We start from the raw sequence: 18,063 nt of genomic DNA, 5'->3' as shown, positions 1-18,063 counted from the left end.
TAAACAAGCACTAAGTAGTGGGTATGTTGATGTACTGGCTAAACAAGCACTTAGTAGTGGGAATGTTGATGTACTGGCTAAACAAGCACTTAGTAGTGGGGATGTTGATGTACTGGCTAAACAAGCACTAAGTAGTGGGGATGTTGATGTACTGGTTAAACAACTACTAAGTAGTGGGGATGTTGATGTACTGGCTAAACAAGCACTAAATAGTGGGGATGTTGATGTACTGGGTTAACAAGCACTAAGTAGTGGGGATGTTGATGTACTGGGTTAACAAGCACTAAGTAGTGGGGATGTTGATGTACTGGCTAAACAAGCACTAAGTAGTGGGGATGTTGATGTACTGGCTAAACAAGCACTTAGTAGTGGGGATGTTGATGTACTGGCTAAACAAGCACTTAGTAGTGGGGATGTTGATGTACTGGCTAAACAAGCACTAAGTAGTGGGGATGTTGATGTACTGGTTAAACAACCACTAAGTAGTGGGGATGTTGATGTACTGGCTAAACAAGCACTAAGTAGTGGGGATGTTGATGTACTGGGTTAACAAGCACTAAGTAGTGGGGATGTTGATGTACTGGCTAAACAAGCACTAAGTAGTGGGGATGTTGATGTACTGGTTAAACAAGCACTAAGTAGTGGGGATGTTGATGTACTGACTAAACAAGCACTAAGTAGTGGGGATGTTGATGTACTGGGTTAACAAGCACTAAGTAGTGGGGATGTTGATGTACTGGCTAAACAAGCACTAAGTAGTGGGGATGTTGATGTACTGGTTAAACAACCACTAAGTAGTGGGGATGTTGATGTACTGTCTAAACAAGCACTAAGTAGTGGGGATGTTGATGTACTGGGTTAACAAGCACTTAGTAGTGGGGATGTTGATGTACTGGATAAACAAGCACTAAGTAGTGGGTATGTTGATGTACTGGCTAAACAAGCACTTAGTAGTGGGAATGTTGATGTACTGGCTAAACAAGCACTAAGTAGTGGGGATGTTGATGTACTGGGTTAACAAGCACTTAGTCGTGGGGATGTTGATGTACTGGCTAAACAAGCACTAAGTAGTGGGTATGTTGATGTACTGGTTAAACAACTACTAAGTAGTGGGGATGTTGATGTACTGGCTAAACAAGCACTAAGTAGTGGGGATGTTGATGTACTGGGTTAACAAGCACTAAGTAGTGGGGATGTTGATGTACTGGGTTAACAAGCACTAAGTAGTGGGGATGTTGATGTACTGGCTAAACAAGCACTAAGTAGTGGGGATGTTGATGTACTGGCTAAACAAGCACTAAGTAGTGGGGATGTTGATGTACTGGGTTAACAAGCACTAAGTAGTGGGGATGTTGATGTACTGGCTAAACAAGCACTAAGTAGTGGGGATGTTGATGTACTGGTTAAACAAGCACTAAGTAGTGGGGATGTTGATGTACTGACTAAACAAGCACTAAGTAGTGGGGATGTTGATGTACTGGGTTAACAAGCACTAAGTAGTGGGGATGTTGATGTACTGGCTAAACAAGCACTAAGTAGTGGGGATGTTGATGTACTGGTTAAACAACCACTAAGTAGTGGGGATGTTGATGTACTGTCTAAACAAGCACTAAGTAGTGGGGATGTTGATGTACTGGGTTAACAAGCACTTAGTAGTGGGGATGTTGATGTACTGGATAAACAAGCACTAAGTAGTGGGTATGTTGATGTACTGGCTAAACAAGCACTTAGTAGTGGGAATGTTGATGTACTGGCTAAACAAGCACTAAGTAGTGGGGATGTTGATGTACTGGGTTAACAAGCACTTAGTCGTGGGGATGTTGATGTACTGGCTAAACAAGCACTAAGTAGTGGGTATGTTGATGTACTGGTTAAACAACTACTAAGTAGTGGGGATGTTGATGTACTGGCTAAACAAGCACTAAGTAGTGGGGATGTTGATGTACTGGGTTAACAAGCACTAAGTAGTGGGGATGTTGATGTACTGGGTTAACAAGCACTAAGTAGTGGGGATGTTGATGTACTGGCTAAACAAGCACTAAGTAGTGGGGATGTTGATGTACTGGCTAAACAAGCACTTAGTAGTGGGGATGTTGATGTACTGGCTAAACAACCACTAAGTAGTGGGGATGTTGATGTACTGGCTAAACAAGCACTAAGTAGTGGGTATGTTGATGTACTGGTTAAACAACCACTAAGTAGTGGGGATGTTGATGTACTGGCTAAACAAGCACTAAGTAGTGGGGATGTTGATGTACTGGGTTAACAAGCACTTAGTCGTGGGGGTGTTGATGTACTGGATAAACAAGCACTAAGTAGTGGGTATGTTGATGTACTGGCTAAACAAGCACTTAGTAGTGGGGATGTTGATGTACTGGATAAACAAGCACTAAGTAGTGGGGATGTTGATGTACTGGTTAAACAAGCACTAAGTAGTGGGGATGTTGATGTACTGGTTAAACAAGCACTAAGTAGTGGGGATGTTGATGTACTGGCTGAACAAGCACTTAGTAGTGGGGATGTTGATGTACTGGCTAAACAAGCACTAAGTAGTGGGGATGTTGATGTACTGGCTAAACAAGCACTTAGTAGTGGGGATGTTGATGTACTGGCTAAACAAGCACTAAGTAGTGGGGATGTTGATGTACTGGCTAAACAAGCACTAAGTAGTGGGGATGTTGATGTACTGGTTAAACAAGCACTAAGTAGTGGGGATGTTGATGTACTGACTAAACAAGCACTAAGTAGTGGGGATGTTGATGTACTGGCTAAACAAGCACTAAGTAGTGGGGATGTTGATGTACTGGCTAAACAAGCACTTAGTAGTGGGGATGTTGATGTACTGGCTAAACAAGCACTAAGTAGTGGGGATGTTGATGTACTGGTTAAACAAGCACTAAGTAGTGGGGATGTTGATGTACTGGCTAAACAAGCACTTAGTAGTGGGGATGTTGATGTACTGGCTAAACAACCACTAAGTAGTGGGGATGTTGATGTACTGGCTAAACAAGCACTAAGTAGTGGGTATGTTGATGTACTGGTTAAACAACCACTAAGTAGTGGGGATGTTGATGTACTGGCTAAACAAGCACTAAGTAGTGGGGATGTTGATGTACTGGGTTAACAAGCACTTAGTCGTGGGGGTGTTGATGTACTGGATAAACAAGCACTAAGTAGTGGGTATGTTGATGTACTGGCTAAACAAGCACTAAGTAGTGGGGATGTTGATGTACTGGGTTAACAAGCACTTAGTAGTGGGGATGTTGATGTACTGGATAAACAAGCACTAAGTAGTGGGTATGTTGATGTACTGGCTAAACAAGCACTTAGTAGTGGGAATGTTGATGTACTGGCTAAACAAGCACTAAGTAGTGGGGATGTTGATGTACTGGGTTAACAAGCACTTAGTCGTGGGGATGTTGATGTACTGGCTAAACAAGCACTAAGTAGTGGGTATGTTGATGTACTGGTTAAACAACTACTAAGTAGTGGGGATGTTGATGTACTGGCTAAACAAGCACTAAGTAGTGGGGATGTTGATGTACTGGGTTAACAAGCACTAAGTAGTGGGGATGTTGATGTACTGGGTTAACAAGCACTAAGTAGTGGGGATGTTGATGTACTGGCTAAACAAGCACTAAGTAGTGGGGATGTTGATGTACTGGCTAAACAAGCACTTAGTAGTGGGGATGTTGATGTACTGGCTAAACAAGCACTAAGTAGTGGGGATGTTGATGTACTGGCTAAACAAGCACTTAGTAGTGGGGATGTTGATGTACTGGCTAAACAACCACTAAGTAGTGGGGATGTTGATGTACTGGCTAAACAAGCACTAAGTAGTGGGTATGTTGATGTACTGGTTAAACAACCACTAAGTAGTGGGGATGTTGATGTACTGGCTAAACAAGCACTAAGTAGTGGGGATGTTGATGTACTGGGTTAACAAGCACTTAGTCGTGGGGGTGTTGATGTACTGGATAAACAAGCACTAAGTAGTGGGTATGTTGATGTACTGGCTAAACAAGCACTTAGTAGTGGGGATGTTGATGTACTGGATAAACAAGCACTAAGTAGTGGGGATGTTGATGTACTGGTTAAACAACCACTAAGTAGTGGGGATGTTGATGTACTGGCTAAACAAGCACTAAGTAGTGGGGATGTTGATGTACTGGGTTAACAAGCACTTAGTAGTGGGGATGTTGATGTACTGGATAAACAAGCACTAAGTAGTGGGTATGTTGATGTACTGGCTAAACAAGCACTTAGTAGTGGGGATGTTGATGTACTGGCTAAACAAGCACTAAGTAGTGGGGATGTTGATGTACTGGCTGAACAAGCACTTAGTAGTGGGGATGTTGATGTACTGGCTAAACAAGCACTAAGTAGTGGGGATGTTGATGTACTGGCTAAACAAGCACTTAGTAGTGGGGATGTTGATGTACTGGCTAAACAAGCACTAAGTAGTGGGGATGTTGATGTACTGGCTAAACAAGCACTTAGTAGTGGGGATGTTGATGTACTGGCTAAACAACCACTAAGTAGTGGGGATGTTGATGTACTGGCTAAACAAGCACTAAGTAGTGGGGATGTTGATGTACTGGTTAAACAACCACTAAGTAGTGGGGATGTTGATGTACTGGCTAAACAAGCACTAAGTAGTGGGGATGTTGATGTACTGGGTTAACAAGCACTTAGTAGTGGGGATGTTGATGTACTGGCTAAACAAGCACTAAGTAGTGGGTATGTTGATGTACTGGCTAAACAAGCACTAAGTAGTGGGGATGTTGATGTACTGGGTTAACAAGCACTAAGTAGTGGGGATGTTGATGTACTGGATAAACAAGCACTAAGTAGTGGGTATGTTGATGTACTGGCTAAACAAGCACTTAGTAGTGGGGATGTTGATGTACTGGCTAAACAAGCACTAAGTAGTGGGGATGTTGATGTACTGGCTGAACAAGCACTTAGTAGTGGGGATGTTGATGTACTGGCTAAACAAGCACTAAGTAGTGGGGATGTTGATGTACTGGCTAAACAAGCACTAACTAGTGGGGATGTTGATGTACTGGTTAAACAAGCACTAAGTAGTGGGGATGTTGATGTACTGGCTAAACAAGCACTAAGTAGTGGGGATGTTGATGTACTGGCTAAACAAGCACTAAGTAGTGGGGATGTTGATGTACTGGCTAAACAAGCACTTAGTAGTGGGGATGTTGATGTACTGGCTAAACAAGCACTAAGTAGTGGGGATGTTGATGTACTGGCTAAACAAGCACTTAGTAGTGGGGATGTTGATATACTGGCTAAACAAGCACTAAGTAGTGGGTATGTTGATGTACTGGCTAAACAAGCACTAAGTAGTGGGGATGTTGATGTACTGGTTAAACAAGCACTAAGTAGTGGGGATGTTGAGGTTATAGTTTCAATGAGCAAAGCAGAAGCAAAAAGCCTGATATGGACAGTGATGGTGCAAAGATGACAGGAGCAGTTGACTAGAGATACTAAGGGCAGGCATTTATTTCAAGTACAGAGGAAAGTCGGGGAGGACGGTAGGGAGGGACAGATTTTTACAAGATTAAGGGTGTGACACAGTCTGTTAAATAAGACCTTAAATGTGATAGGAATGCTTCCAAAAGGAAATTGTGATTATTGCCAGGAAACAGAGACAGTGGGGCATGTATTGCTACAGTGTGGGCAGTATCAGAGGGAAAGAGAGAGGCTGATATCTAGTATGAGGGAGAATAATACATTAGTTTAAGGATTAGGGATACAATAAATTAGGGATACAATAAATTAGTTTAAAGAGTATATTGAGTAAAACGTCATATTAGATATACTCTCAAATATTTAGTTATTTTTTTAAAGCGCAATGGGTCTGGCAGGTAGGATTTAGTTTCTCCCTGTCTCTGTCCCACAATCCAGTACAGTAGGTGGCGGTAATGCACCATAACGTTGGATGCCAACCAATAACCAATGCCAACCGATAAACCCCACCGAAGAAGAAGCCACTTGGCCAACCCTGCTCTAGGGGTATCGGCGCTATGTTAGTACGAGTTACTCATAGGGGCAGCGTTGCTGGTTCAAACACCTTTCAGACCGTGTTCCCCCTCGTTATAAACCTGACAACGGAAACACACTAGTAATATTCACCTAACTAGCTAGTTGTAATGAAGCAACTTACTAAGACACATTGAGTGAGTTGACATGTTGCCTCTTCACAGATCGCTCGGGAATCAGCCCACACTGTTCCATCGTCCACAATGGAAAGTTGCTGGATTCCCGACATTTGGCTTCGTTCACTGCCTCATTCTCCAGGCTTTGGTCATCTGTGTCGCAGTATTGAAATGACTCGAAATCATACATTTTTCTATTATTTTATTTCAAATGTCACGTTATTCAACTTCTGACCCAAAACATCTATTTTAAGTGTGTTTTTCGGTTGTTTTATTCCGTGTTTTTACTGCCATCTAGCGGATAACCTAGGTGCTGATAGAAATTAGTTTTGATTGGTTGCGAGGTACTTCCGTGTACATCCGCCAGCCAATCAAATGGCTTATAATCCAGTTTTTTGAACCTGAGCATTTTAACCGTCAGGCGCGTCAGATGAATTGTCTGTGAGTTACTCGAAGCGGGAGCGGATTAGTTAAAACGTGTTGCAGTGACAAGCTCATTTGTTTTAGGTAAAACAAGAAAAATGGAATTGGATTCCATGAAGTATGCCGAATTGCGCAGTCTTGCGAAGGAGGTTGGGCTCAAAACCTCAAAACTAAAGGTACAATAAATCGTAAACAGTAACGTTACGGCATTGGGTTGTTTGTGGGTTAGCTAACGCGTTAGCTAGCTAACGTTACCCAACTAATAGCTAGTTAACGTACTATATTATCCATCACGTTGTTTTGCAGTGTACAACCTAGTTAACTTTGTGTTTTATGTGTTTAAAGGCTGATAAGCTTCTGAAGGCGCTCAAGGAGCACTTGCAGCAGCAACAACAACTGCAGGAAGATGTTGCAGTGGACGTACGTTAAGTTCTGTCTTGAAGCTCCCTCCAACTTCTGTTCAAATTATGATTTTTTTCCCCCCCTTGTTTTTGTTCTACTTTACTTAAAATCAAATTTTATTTGTCCCATGCGCCGAATACAACAGACTTACTTACAAGCCTTTTAACCAACAATGCAGATGTGTAAAGGTACTTCAATTTATTTAGTAAATAAGCAAGAAAATAGAAAAATGTAAAATAACAGTAACAAGGCTATATAGAAGGGGTACCGGTACAATGTGTGGGGGCACAGATTAGTCGAGGTAATATTTACATGTAGGTAGAGGTAAAGTGACTATGCATACTGTATACTACTACATTGATATTCATTACTGCATGGGCTCCCGAGTGGCGCAGCGGTCTAATGTACTACAGTCCCTGGTTCGAATCCAGGCTGTATCACATCCGGCCGTGATTTAGGAGTACCATAGGGCAGAGCACAATTGGCCCAGTGTCTTCTGGGTTTGGCCGGGGTAGGCTGTCATTGTCAATAAGAATTTGTTCTTAACTGACTTGCCTAGTTAAATACAGGTGTAAATTGATATTGATTACTGCATTGTTGGGATAAGAACTTGCAAGAAAGTCATTTCACTGTATTTGTGCACTTGACATTTTAAAAACGCAACTTATCACACTTCTACATGATCTGCAAGGTACACTGATTTCTCCTTAACTTTCTTTCTGTGTGTTTATAACTAGCTATGTTTTGCATTGTAATTTCACAGCCAGTAGAAAACCTCTGGTTGTGTATTTAGCAGGGAGATGAGACTGGCGTTGCTGCACAGGATGACATCAACTCAACCCAGGAAATCAACAATTCATCACATGATGATGATGATGATGAGCCTTCACTAAAACAACCAGCTCAGGAGTTTGTTACCAAACGTCGCGGTAGAGGGCGACCGAAGAAGAGGAAGGAACCTGAAGATGAGGAACAGGTGTGTGTGCCCCGACAGTGGTCTCCATGTGTCTTATGTTAAGGATATGTGTTTGAGAAACTGAACTATGGTGTTTTTTGATCATCTAGATGTTTGAGACGCTGGTTGAACCCAGAATCGACCAAGGGAGTGTTAAGAGAAGGAAAACGTCTGCCGCTAAGGATTCTGGGGTGGCAGCACCAGTGGAGGAGTCACAGAAAACCAATGTTCAGACACAGCCTGAACCTGGCCTCAAAGATGCAGCCCCGGGAGTGACGTTTGAGGAAGGTTAGTCTGGTGGACAAGGTTCAATTGTAGATTATTATGTAGAGCATCAACTCTGGTTTTAGTCGCCTCATTAGGGTGGCAGGTAGTTTAGCGGTTAAGTGTTGGGCCAGTAACCGAAAGGTCGGCGGTTTGAATCCCAGAGTCGACTAGCTAAAAAAAGAAAAATCTGTCTGGCCTTGAGCAAGTCACATAACCCTAATTGCTCCTGTAAGTTGCTCTGGATAAGAACATCTGCTAAATGACTAAAATGTTTAAAAAAAGATATATATATTGATCACATTCTCATATTGCTTTGCACAGGAGAGGGACAGAAGGTGGTGAAGCCAGTAGGAAGAATCCCTCGCCATGAGGGGCTCCTGAAGAGGACTAAGTCAATGCTGAAGCCTACTACACCAAGTTAGTCGTCTGAATCATATGTTCTGTATCTACAGGATCTAAAACATTCAAGATTTTAAAAAAAATTCGGTCTTTGCTTGAAACGATGTCTGTCCGGAATGCATTAAGCCTCAAGATAAGTAGTGAAAATTCTGACCTGAAAAAATATACTTTCTATTGTAGACTTCAGAAAGCTCCACGAGGCACATTTCAAGAGGATGGAGTCCATTGATTCATACGTGGAAAGGAAGACCAAGCAAGTTGATTTGTTCAGAAGTTCAGTGAAGGAACTGAAGGTAATGAACTATATCCATCAAAACTCAACTCTGGACCTCAAAGCCAGTTCCACTGTGTTTTTTTTAATCAGGGACTAATTTAGACCTGGGACACCAGGTGGGTGAAATCAATTATCAGGTAGAACAGAAAACCAACAGGCTTCGGACCTCGCAGGGTCAGAGTTGAAATCCCCTGAACTATATAATAGAGGTGGTGTTTGTGTTGTGGTCAAGGTGGGGTTTGATGTATAATCTCAAATAAGTCCAAGGAATTATTTATTACAAAATTGCATAGCTAATTCATAAATTTAGCAAATGACTAATCATATATTGTCTTGGTATTCTTCAGGTTCTCTCCGATAAGACTCTTCCTAAACCAACTGAAGGAAAACCTCCAGCAGTAAGTAGTAGTTGAATCTTTTTAAGCTCTTAATTGGTTCCAAGTCAATTGTTGCTTGGTGTGATCAATCATTGATGTGTTTTCCAGATCTCAACCTCGAGCTATGCCTCCCTGTTCAGCCCAGCATCCCAGAGACCTGCCACAGACAGATGCAGACAGACTCGGTTCTCAGCCATCAAATCTGCCACGGATAAAAGTAGACTCTCGGCCAGTAAGCCAGCTACAGACAAACGCAGACAGACCCGGGTCTCTGCCACCAACGTCCCTCAGAAGGACACTGTTGTTCCATTCAGACCCACAGTCCTGTCCACTTGCAAGATCAATGTTCGGTGAGTCTTTAAAAAAAAACATTGGTCTGATTTAGTTAGTACCAAGTACTTTACAGTGCTACTGAAACTTCTAGGTAAACCTCTTCTGATGAACGTCACACCATGCCCGGTGTGATGAGTTGCTGCAAAATAGTAGTTAACTAGCTTTTGTTCAGGTGACCGTTTTCAGGAATGAAATGTTATAGAATAAGTCCAACTGTTGTTTTTTTGGTAAAGGTTCTCTCAGGCTACTCGGGATAATGAGCACAAGAGGTCCATGGTTAAGACACCAGCACGCGCGTCAACCCGTGTGGAACTCGTCACTCCTGGGAAAGAGACTAAAGTTGTTGGCGGGAAACGTGAAGTCAACAAGCCCTCTGTTCTCTCTAGCACCAAGACGCCAGGTAACGTCCTTTCTAAATCTACGTCACGTTAAATCTAATTTCTATGTTGTCTTTACTTTGCATTTTCTATGCATTACAAATGAATGGATTCCTTCCTGTTTTCTATTGTATTTTTCATTTTTTTTATTTTTATAAGGAACAGCATTTGTGTTTAATGCAAACGCCAGTGTTCTTTCTAACACTCCTGGAACCAACAAGGCCAACTTTGATCTGAAGGCCAGTCTCTCTAAGCCTCTCACCTACAAGCCTCACAGGGGTAAGTCAATAACGCCCTGGTTTATCGTGTCTAGTCAATAACGCCCTGGTTTATCGTGTCTGGTCAATAACGCCCTGGTTTATCGCGTCTGGTCAATAACGCCCTGGTTTATCGTGTCTAGTCAATAACGCCCTGGTTTATCGTGTCTAGTCAATAACGCCCTGGTTTATCGTGTCTAGTCAACGCCCTGGTTTATCGTGTCTAGTCAATAACGCCCTGGTTTATCGTGTCTAGTCAACGCCCTGGTTTATCGTGTCTAGTCAATAACGCCCTGGTTTATAACGCCCTGGTTTATCGTGTCTGGTCAATAACGCCCCGGTTTATCGTGTCTGGTCAATAACGCCCTGGTTTATCGTGTCTGGTCAATAACGCCCTGGTTTATCGTGTCTGGTCAATAACGCCCTGGTTTATCGTGTCTAGTCAATAACGCCCTGGTTGATCGTGTCTGGTCAATAACGCCCTGGTTTATCGTGTCTGGTCAATAACGCCCTGGTTTATCGCGTCTGGTCAATAACGCCCTGGTTTATAACGCCCTGGTTTATCGTGTCTGGTCAATAACGCCCCGGTTTATCGTGTCTGGTCAATAACGCCCTGGTTTATCGTGTCTAGTCAATAACGCCCTGGTTGATCGTGTCTGGTCAATAACGCCCTGGTTTATCGTGTCTGGTCAATAACGCCCTGGTTTATCGTGTCTAGTCAATAACGCCCTGGTTTATCGTGTCTAGTCAATAACGCCCTGGTTTATCGTGTCTGGTCAATAACGCCCTGGTTGATCGTGTCTGGTCAATAACGCCCTGGTTGATCGCGTCTAGTCAACGCCCTGGTTGATCGCGTCTAGTCAACGCCCTGGTTTATCGTGTCTAGTCAATAACGCCCTGGTTTATCGCGTCTGGTCAATAACGCCCTGGTTGATCGTGTCTGGTCAATAACGCCCTGGTTTATCGTGTCTAGTCAATAACGCCCTGGTTTATCGTGTCTGGTCAATAACGCCCTGGTTTATCGCGTCTGGTCAATAACGCCCTGGTTTATCGTGTCTGGTCAATAACGCCCTGGTTTATCGTGTCTGGTCAATAACGCCCTGGTTTATCGTGTCTGGTCAATAACGCCCTGGTTTATCGTGTCTGGTCAATAACGCCCTGGTTTATCGTGTCTAGTCAATAACGCCCTGGTTTATCGCGTCTAGTCAATAACGCCCTGGTTTATAACGCCCTGGTTTATCGCGTCTGGTCAATAATGCCCTGGTTGATCGCGTCTAGTCAATAACGCCCTGGTTGATCGCGTCTGGTCAATAACGCCCTGGTTGATCGTGTCTGGTCAATAACGCCCTGGTTTATCGCGTCTGGTCAATAACGCCCTGGTTTATCGCGTCTGGTCAATAACGCCCTGGTTTATCGTGTCTAGTCAATAACGCCCTGGTTTATCGCGTCTGGTCAATAACGCCCTGGTTTATCGTGTCTGGTCAATAACGCCCTGGTTGATCGTGTCTGGTCAATAACGCCCTGGTTTATCGTGTCTAGTCAATAACGCCCTTGTTTATCGCGTCTGTAGGGAAGCTGAAGCCTTATGGAGAGACCAAGGAGAACACAGCTGACCAGTCTCAGATTGTTCCTTCACACCAGAAGAACTACAAACAGCACCCGGTTCAGACAAGGTGAGTATCGAGAAACAAAAAGTTAAAAGTGGATGGGGGAATTTGAGTTATTGACAAAAGCTGGGAATTAAATCGTTCGTTGATTACTCAAAACATCGGAGAAAAAGGCCCAAGGGAACTAATTGAGTCTCTTTCCTGAAACTTGTTCTCTCTCCGAATTGCTGTATTGATTTTCATATTTTATTTGATTCAAGGGAGGAAAGGAGAACAAAACAGACTGAAGACAGGAAGCAGAAGAAAGTGAATATGCTTGGAGCCAGACGAGGCCTCGTCATGACCTAATTATTATTCTGTCATTTTTCCCCACTCTTCTGTAAAAGTTTAGACCCTGTTATTTTACATCTGTCGTGTTCTTAACTGCATCCGTCCTCTATCCCGTTATGATTGTTCAATTCAGGTTCCTGAAACACTTCATTACAATGTTATGAACTTTATTGTTCACATTAACATGTTGGTCATCTGTAATTCACATGTTTTACAGTGCGTATAAGTTTTTGTACTTTTTTTCAGGGTTGTAAATACATGTAGTAAATTTGGCATTTCCCGAAGTAGCATTTTTTTTTAGGACTTGGTAGGTGATGCTTGTTGTCCTCAGACTTCAGGGTTCCTCTTGTACACCTCATATGCAAACGCCTCTGTGTGCGCACGGTCGTTACACACAGCAACGAAATCAATCTCCAGCTGAAATGGACCATCTGCCTTATCACCCAACGTTATTCCAATGGTGTTGACCTAGGAGCACAAAACGGACATTAGAGTGGCAAAAAAACGTAGCAAGTGAATCATAATTTTACCCATGTCTGAGTACTATGTAGTACACTTAGTATTATTCACATTTTTCTTACCTTGTCCAACCAGAGAGGATGCTGATCATCTTGTATCCTCCCACGACTAGAGAGGAAGAATTTTGAGAATGGAATCTGTAAAGGTGCAATCAAATGTTATCATCTAAATACTTCTGGACCATTAGTAGTCACAACTAAGATCACACGGCGATAGCCTCGCTCATGTCCCATAGTAGTCACAACTAAGATCACACGGCGATAGCCTCGCTCATGTCCTATAGTAGTCACAACTAAGATCACACGGCGATAGCCTCGCTCATGTCCCATAGTCACAACTAAGATCACACGGCGATAGCCTCGCTCATGTCCCATAGTCACAACTAAGATCACACGGCGATAGCCTCGCTCATGTCCCATAGTAGTCACAACTAAGATCACACGGCGATAGCCTCGCTCATGTCCCATAGTCACAACTAAGATCACACGGCGATAGCCTCGCTCATGTCCCATAGTAGTCACAACTAAGATCACACGGCGATAGCCTCGCTCATGTCCCATAGTAGTCACAACTAAGATCACACGGCGATAGCCTCGCTCATGTCCCATAGTCACAACTAAGATCACACGGCGATAGCCTCGCTCATGTCCCATAGTAGTCACAACTAAGATCACACGGCGATAGCCTCGCTCATGTCCCATAGTAGTCACAACTAAGATCACACGGCGATAGCCTCGCTCATGTCCCATAGTCACAACTAAGATCACACGGCGATAGCCTCGCTCATGTCCCATAGTAGTCACAACTAAGATCACACGGCGATAGCCTCGCTCATGTCCCATAGTCACAACTAAGATCACACGGCGATAGCCTCGCTCATGTCCCATAGTAGTCACAACTAAGATCACACGGCGATAGCCTCGCTCATGTCCCATAGTAGTCACAACTAAGATCACACGGCGATAGCCTCGCTCATGTCCCATAGTCACAACTAAGATCACACGGCGATAGCCTCGCTCATGTCCCATAGTAGTCACAACTAAGATCACACGGCGATAGCCTCGCTCATGTCCCATAGTAGTCACAACTAAGATCACACGGCGATAGCCTCGCTCATGTCCCATAGTAGTCACAACTAAGATCACACGGCGATAGCCTCGCTCATGTCCCATAGTAGTCACAACTAAGATCACACGGCGATAGCCTCGCTCATGTCCCATAGTAGTCACAACTAAGATCACACGGCGATAGCCTCGCTCATGTCCCATAGTAGTCACAACTAAGATCACACAGCGATAGCCTCGCTCATGTCCCATAGTAGTCACAACTAAGATCACACGGCGATAGCCTCGCTCATGTCCCATAGTCACAACTAAGATCACACGGCGATAGCCTCGCTCATGTCCCATAGTCACAACTAAGATCACACGGCGATAGCCTCGCTCATGTCCCATAGTAGTCACAACTAAGATCACACGGCGATAGCCTCGCTCATGTCCCATAGTAGTCACAACTAAGATCACACGGCGATAGCCTCGCTCATGTCCCATAGTAGTCACAACTAAGATCACACGGCGATAGCCTCGCTCATGTCCCATAGTAGTCACAACTAAGATCACACGGCGATAGCCTCGCTCATGTCCCATAGTAGTCACAACTAAGATCACACGGCGATAGCCTCGCTCATGTCCCATAGTAGTCACAACTAAGATCACACGGCGATAGCCTCGCTCATGTCCCATAGTAGTCACAACTAAGATCACACGGCGATAGCCTCGCTCATGTCCCATAGTAGTCACAACTAAGATCACACGGCGATAGCCTCGCTCATGTCCCATAGTCACAACTAAGATCACACGGCGATAGCCTCGCTCATGTCCCATAGTCACAACTAAGATCACACGGCGATAGCCTCGCTCATGTCCCATAGTCACAACTAAGATCACACGGCGATAGCCTCGCTCATGTCCCATAGTAGTCACAACTAAGATCACACGGCGATAGCCTCGCTCATGTCCCATAGTAGTCACAACTAAGATCACACGGCGATAGCCTCGCTCATGTCCCATAGTAGTCACAACTAAGATCACACGGCGATAGCCTCGCTCATGTCCCATAGTAGTCACAACTAAGATCACACGGCGATAGCCTCGCTCATGTCCCATAGTAGTCACAACTAAGATCACACGGCGATAGCCTCGCTCATGTCCCATAGTAGTCACAACTAAGATCACACGGCGATAGCCTCGCTCATGTCCCATAGTAGTCACAACTAAGATCACACGGCGATAGCCTCGCTCATGTCCCATAGTAGTCACAACTAAGATCACACGGCGATAGCCTCGCTCATGTCCCATAGTAGTCACAACTAAGATCACACGGCGATAGCCTCGCTCATGTCCCATAGTAGTCACAACTAAGATCACACGGCGATAGCCTCGCTCATGTCCTATAGTAGTCACAACTAAGATCACATGGTGATAGACTCACTCATTTCCTATGTACTGTGTGAGACGCAAACAATTTGAAGACAGTTTCCTTAAATGAAAAGCTAAAACCAAGCAAGTGAGACTTGGAGCATGTTCAGTAAGAAATGAGCTGTGTAAAACAAAAATATGCCTCTACGTAGACACTGGAATCATATCTCTATTCATGGCATTTCTATCTGCAACAAATCAAAGTTTACTTGTCACGTGTGCCGAATACAATAGGTGTAGACCTCACAGTGAAATGCTTACTTACAGGCTCTAACCAATAGTGCAAAAAAGGTGTTAGGTGAACAATAGGTAAGTAAAGAAATAAAACAGCGAGGCAACATACAGACACTGGTTAGTCAGGCTGATTGAGGTAGTATGTAGATATAGTTAGTGACTGCAGAGATTAACAGAGTAGCAGTAGCGTAAAAGGGGTTGGTGGGTGGCGGGACACAATGCAGATAGCCCGGTTAGCCAATGTACGGGAGCACTGGTTGGTTGGCCCAATTGAGGTAGTATGTACATGAATGTATAGTTAAATTGACTATGCATATAAGATAAACAGAGTAACAGTATAACTTTAGTCCGTCCCCTCGCCACGAACCAGGGACCCTCTGCACACATCAACAACAGTCACCCACGAAGCATCGTTACCCATCGCTCCACAAAAGCTGCAGAGCAAGGAGAACCACTACTTCAAGGTCTCAAAGTGAGTGAAACGCTATTAGCGCGCACCACCGCTAATTAGCTAGCCATTTCACATCGGTTACAGCAGCAGCGTCAAAAAAGTCCCTGGCTAGGCTGTACCTTGACATCTTGCCAGTAAGGTCCTCCCCGTGTGTACAGGAAGTAACTGTACATGTCGTCCTTCTGGTGTGAGAAGTAGGTCTCCGCCCCGACGTTAATCATCCATGGTCGCCCGTCACCACGGATACGCAGGTGCAGGGTGTTAAAGCTGGACCAATCGTGATGCTTCTTACTGTCAAACGAACCCTAGAGAAAAAATGTTTTTGGGGTTAACATCTCACATGGCCAAGGTTGAGTCATGGAACTGATGGAAGGACGTGCTCAATGTTTGGCAGATGTTTAATCTTACTGGGTAGGAAATACTAGCCTGAGTACAGGTGTTTGTATAATCATGCCAACTTATTGGCAAGAGGGCAGAAACAGACTGGCACCCAGGCTAAGTTAAGACAGCATCAGTACTAACCATGGGTGGTTTGGAACGCAGCGTGCAGTATCCACTATATCGTGTCTCTCCGTCCCTGGGGGGAGCAGAACAGAGGGTCCCATACATTAGACATGTAGCGTTGTTCCTGCCTAGCTTCAGATAGGCCTCACTCCTCCCACCGATCTCTTGGTCTGAAGATACTGTCCACTGCTCCAGGCTCTCTGGCCCTCTGAACTCCCAGATCACCCTGGTCTGTTCCAGGATATGTTCAATCAGTGGCTTTCCCTCTGGCCCTGCCCAGCGGCCCAGAAACTCATTCTTCAGCAGTGTCAAATGCTTTCGTATCCCCTCCACACCTTTATTGAAGTCAAACTTCTTCCATATGGGGGTGTTGTCCTGTGTCTGGCCTGGCCGTCTGTACTCTCCTCCAGAGATAGCCCTCCATCCCACAGACAGGTGTGGGGCCAAGAGTCTCTGTTTGTAGCAGGATCCAAGAAATCTCACTGCTGGGGTGAAATGTGTAGCTCTTGACACTGCCATAAAAAGTAATCCTGGTTTCTTGCCTTAATGTTGGGGGGGGGGGGGAGACAAAAGTGGTCGTTAAGTATTGACTGTCAAGAGGACCAAGTACAATGTCACAGTCAGGGCATTGTCATGTTCATTGCCATAGGTATCCCTTGATCATCTCACTCAGTTCCGTTACACATAAATCATTGACGATGACGAAAGCATCTTCTGTAAGGGGATGTTTTGTTGTGCCGCGACACTCGGTCTGAACATTAAAACACGCATTTCTTGGGATACTGTTTTGGAAGCATAAGGACCTAATATTTCATATCAGCAATAAATAAATTAAATTGATACACCGTTTATTGGGTTAGGATTCCCACACGACCATATTTCCATGTTACAGCGCTTGTTTACGGAAGACAGAGTGGACAACCTGTGCTAAGAACGCCACAAACGTGTTTTACTTAAAAAGGTACTGTCTGCTGCAACTGTGTTAACTGGTTAAAACTGTTTACATTAATAGTGTGTATTTTGCATTTGAGAAATTATTTTGATGTGATATGAAAGTATAGGGATTTATAGGGATTTGTTTCTAGAACCGTAACGAGATTGAGAATCGATTAAAATCAACACATGTAGATGAGTACTTGGCTGTTTTGGCTTCCAGAGCCAATTCGCCCTTTAAACAGAACATGTAACATTGGATAAGGAGTAACGTTGGATAAGGAATAACGTTAGGCTCCTTTAGTGCAATATTGGGCTATTAGCCCATTAGCTAGGCGACCACATCAACATTCTGTAACAGGGCATCCAGGTTCTGGTTAATAGTCATGAAGACAAGCTAAGTGAATAACAGAATGTACAATATCAATCAACTCATTTTGATAGCAGGAAATGTTAACGTTAACGTTACTTACCCGCTGGCTACACGGCGACTGACAGCTGAACTTGATGCCGGTTGGATCGGTCTCACGAATTTATTTATAACTGGCCTTAAGTAAATAGCATTGTGTTCTTCACTTTGTAGCGTAGAATTACATACGATAAAATCAGTATAATCTCTAACCGACTTTATAAATGTGTAATCATGATTAAAGAATACGGAAGCGTGCAAATGCAAGGTTGTGGTCCGTCCAGATAAAAGCCCTCTCTGAAATCACTGCTGGTGATTTTCGGTTCCACTTGTTCTCTACTGTCTCTCCCGGTTGCGCATGT

The 18,063-nt window shown here is 43.9% G+C and overlaps 2 protein-coding genes across 4 annotated transcripts; one reads left to right on the top strand and one right to left on the bottom strand.

Moving 5' to 3' along the window:
* The first annotated feature begins 6,620 nt into the window (after positions 1 to 6,620).
* LOC120038720 (nucleolar and spindle-associated protein 1-like) lies at positions 6,621 to 12,458 on the top strand. 3 transcript variants are annotated; one of them, XM_038984390.1, is made up of 12 exons: positions 6,621 to 6,772; positions 6,942 to 7,016; positions 7,795 to 7,974; positions 8,064 to 8,241; positions 8,542 to 8,637; positions 8,800 to 8,912; positions 9,241 to 9,291; positions 9,379 to 9,620; positions 9,837 to 10,003; positions 10,140 to 10,259; positions 11,808 to 11,910; positions 12,105 to 12,458. In XM_038984390.1, exons 1-12 carry the CDS (start codon positions 6,695 to 6,697, stop codon positions 12,190 to 12,192), a joined length of 1,491 nt encoding a protein of 496 aa, XP_038840318.1. In that variant the 5' UTR covers positions 6,621 to 6,694; the 3' UTR covers positions 12,193 to 12,458. The 3 variants fall into 3 exon arrangements, with proteins under 3 accessions (XP_038840318.1, XP_038840319.1, XP_038840317.1); XM_038984391.1 differs by having other exon boundaries at positions 7,792 to 7,974; positions 10,146 to 10,259; XM_038984389.1 differs by having other exon boundaries at positions 7,792 to 7,974.
* Positions 12,109 to 18,010, bottom strand: ndufaf1 (NADH:ubiquinone oxidoreductase complex assembly factor 1). Its single transcript, XM_038984393.1, has 5 exons — positions 17,766 to 18,010; positions 16,378 to 16,901; positions 15,975 to 16,160; positions 12,756 to 12,830; positions 12,109 to 12,642 (listed from the first exon to the last, which is right to left on the bottom strand). Exons 2-5 carry the CDS (start codon positions 16,876 to 16,878, stop codon positions 12,502 to 12,504), a joined length of 903 nt encoding a protein of 300 aa, XP_038840321.1. The 5' UTR covers positions 16,879 to 16,901; positions 17,766 to 18,010; the 3' UTR covers positions 12,109 to 12,501.
* Positions 18,011 to 18,063: the final 53 nt, after the last annotated feature.

This window comes from Salvelinus namaycush, unplaced genomic scaffold, assembly GCF_016432855.1.
Source record: "Salvelinus namaycush isolate Seneca unplaced genomic scaffold, SaNama_1.0 Scaffold2365, whole genome shotgun sequence".
Taxonomy (NCBI): Eukaryota; Metazoa; Chordata; class Actinopteri; order Salmoniformes; family Salmonidae; genus Salvelinus; species Salvelinus namaycush.
Note: the sequence above shows the minus strand (reverse complement) of the source record. Positions and strands in the feature narration are given on the sequence as shown.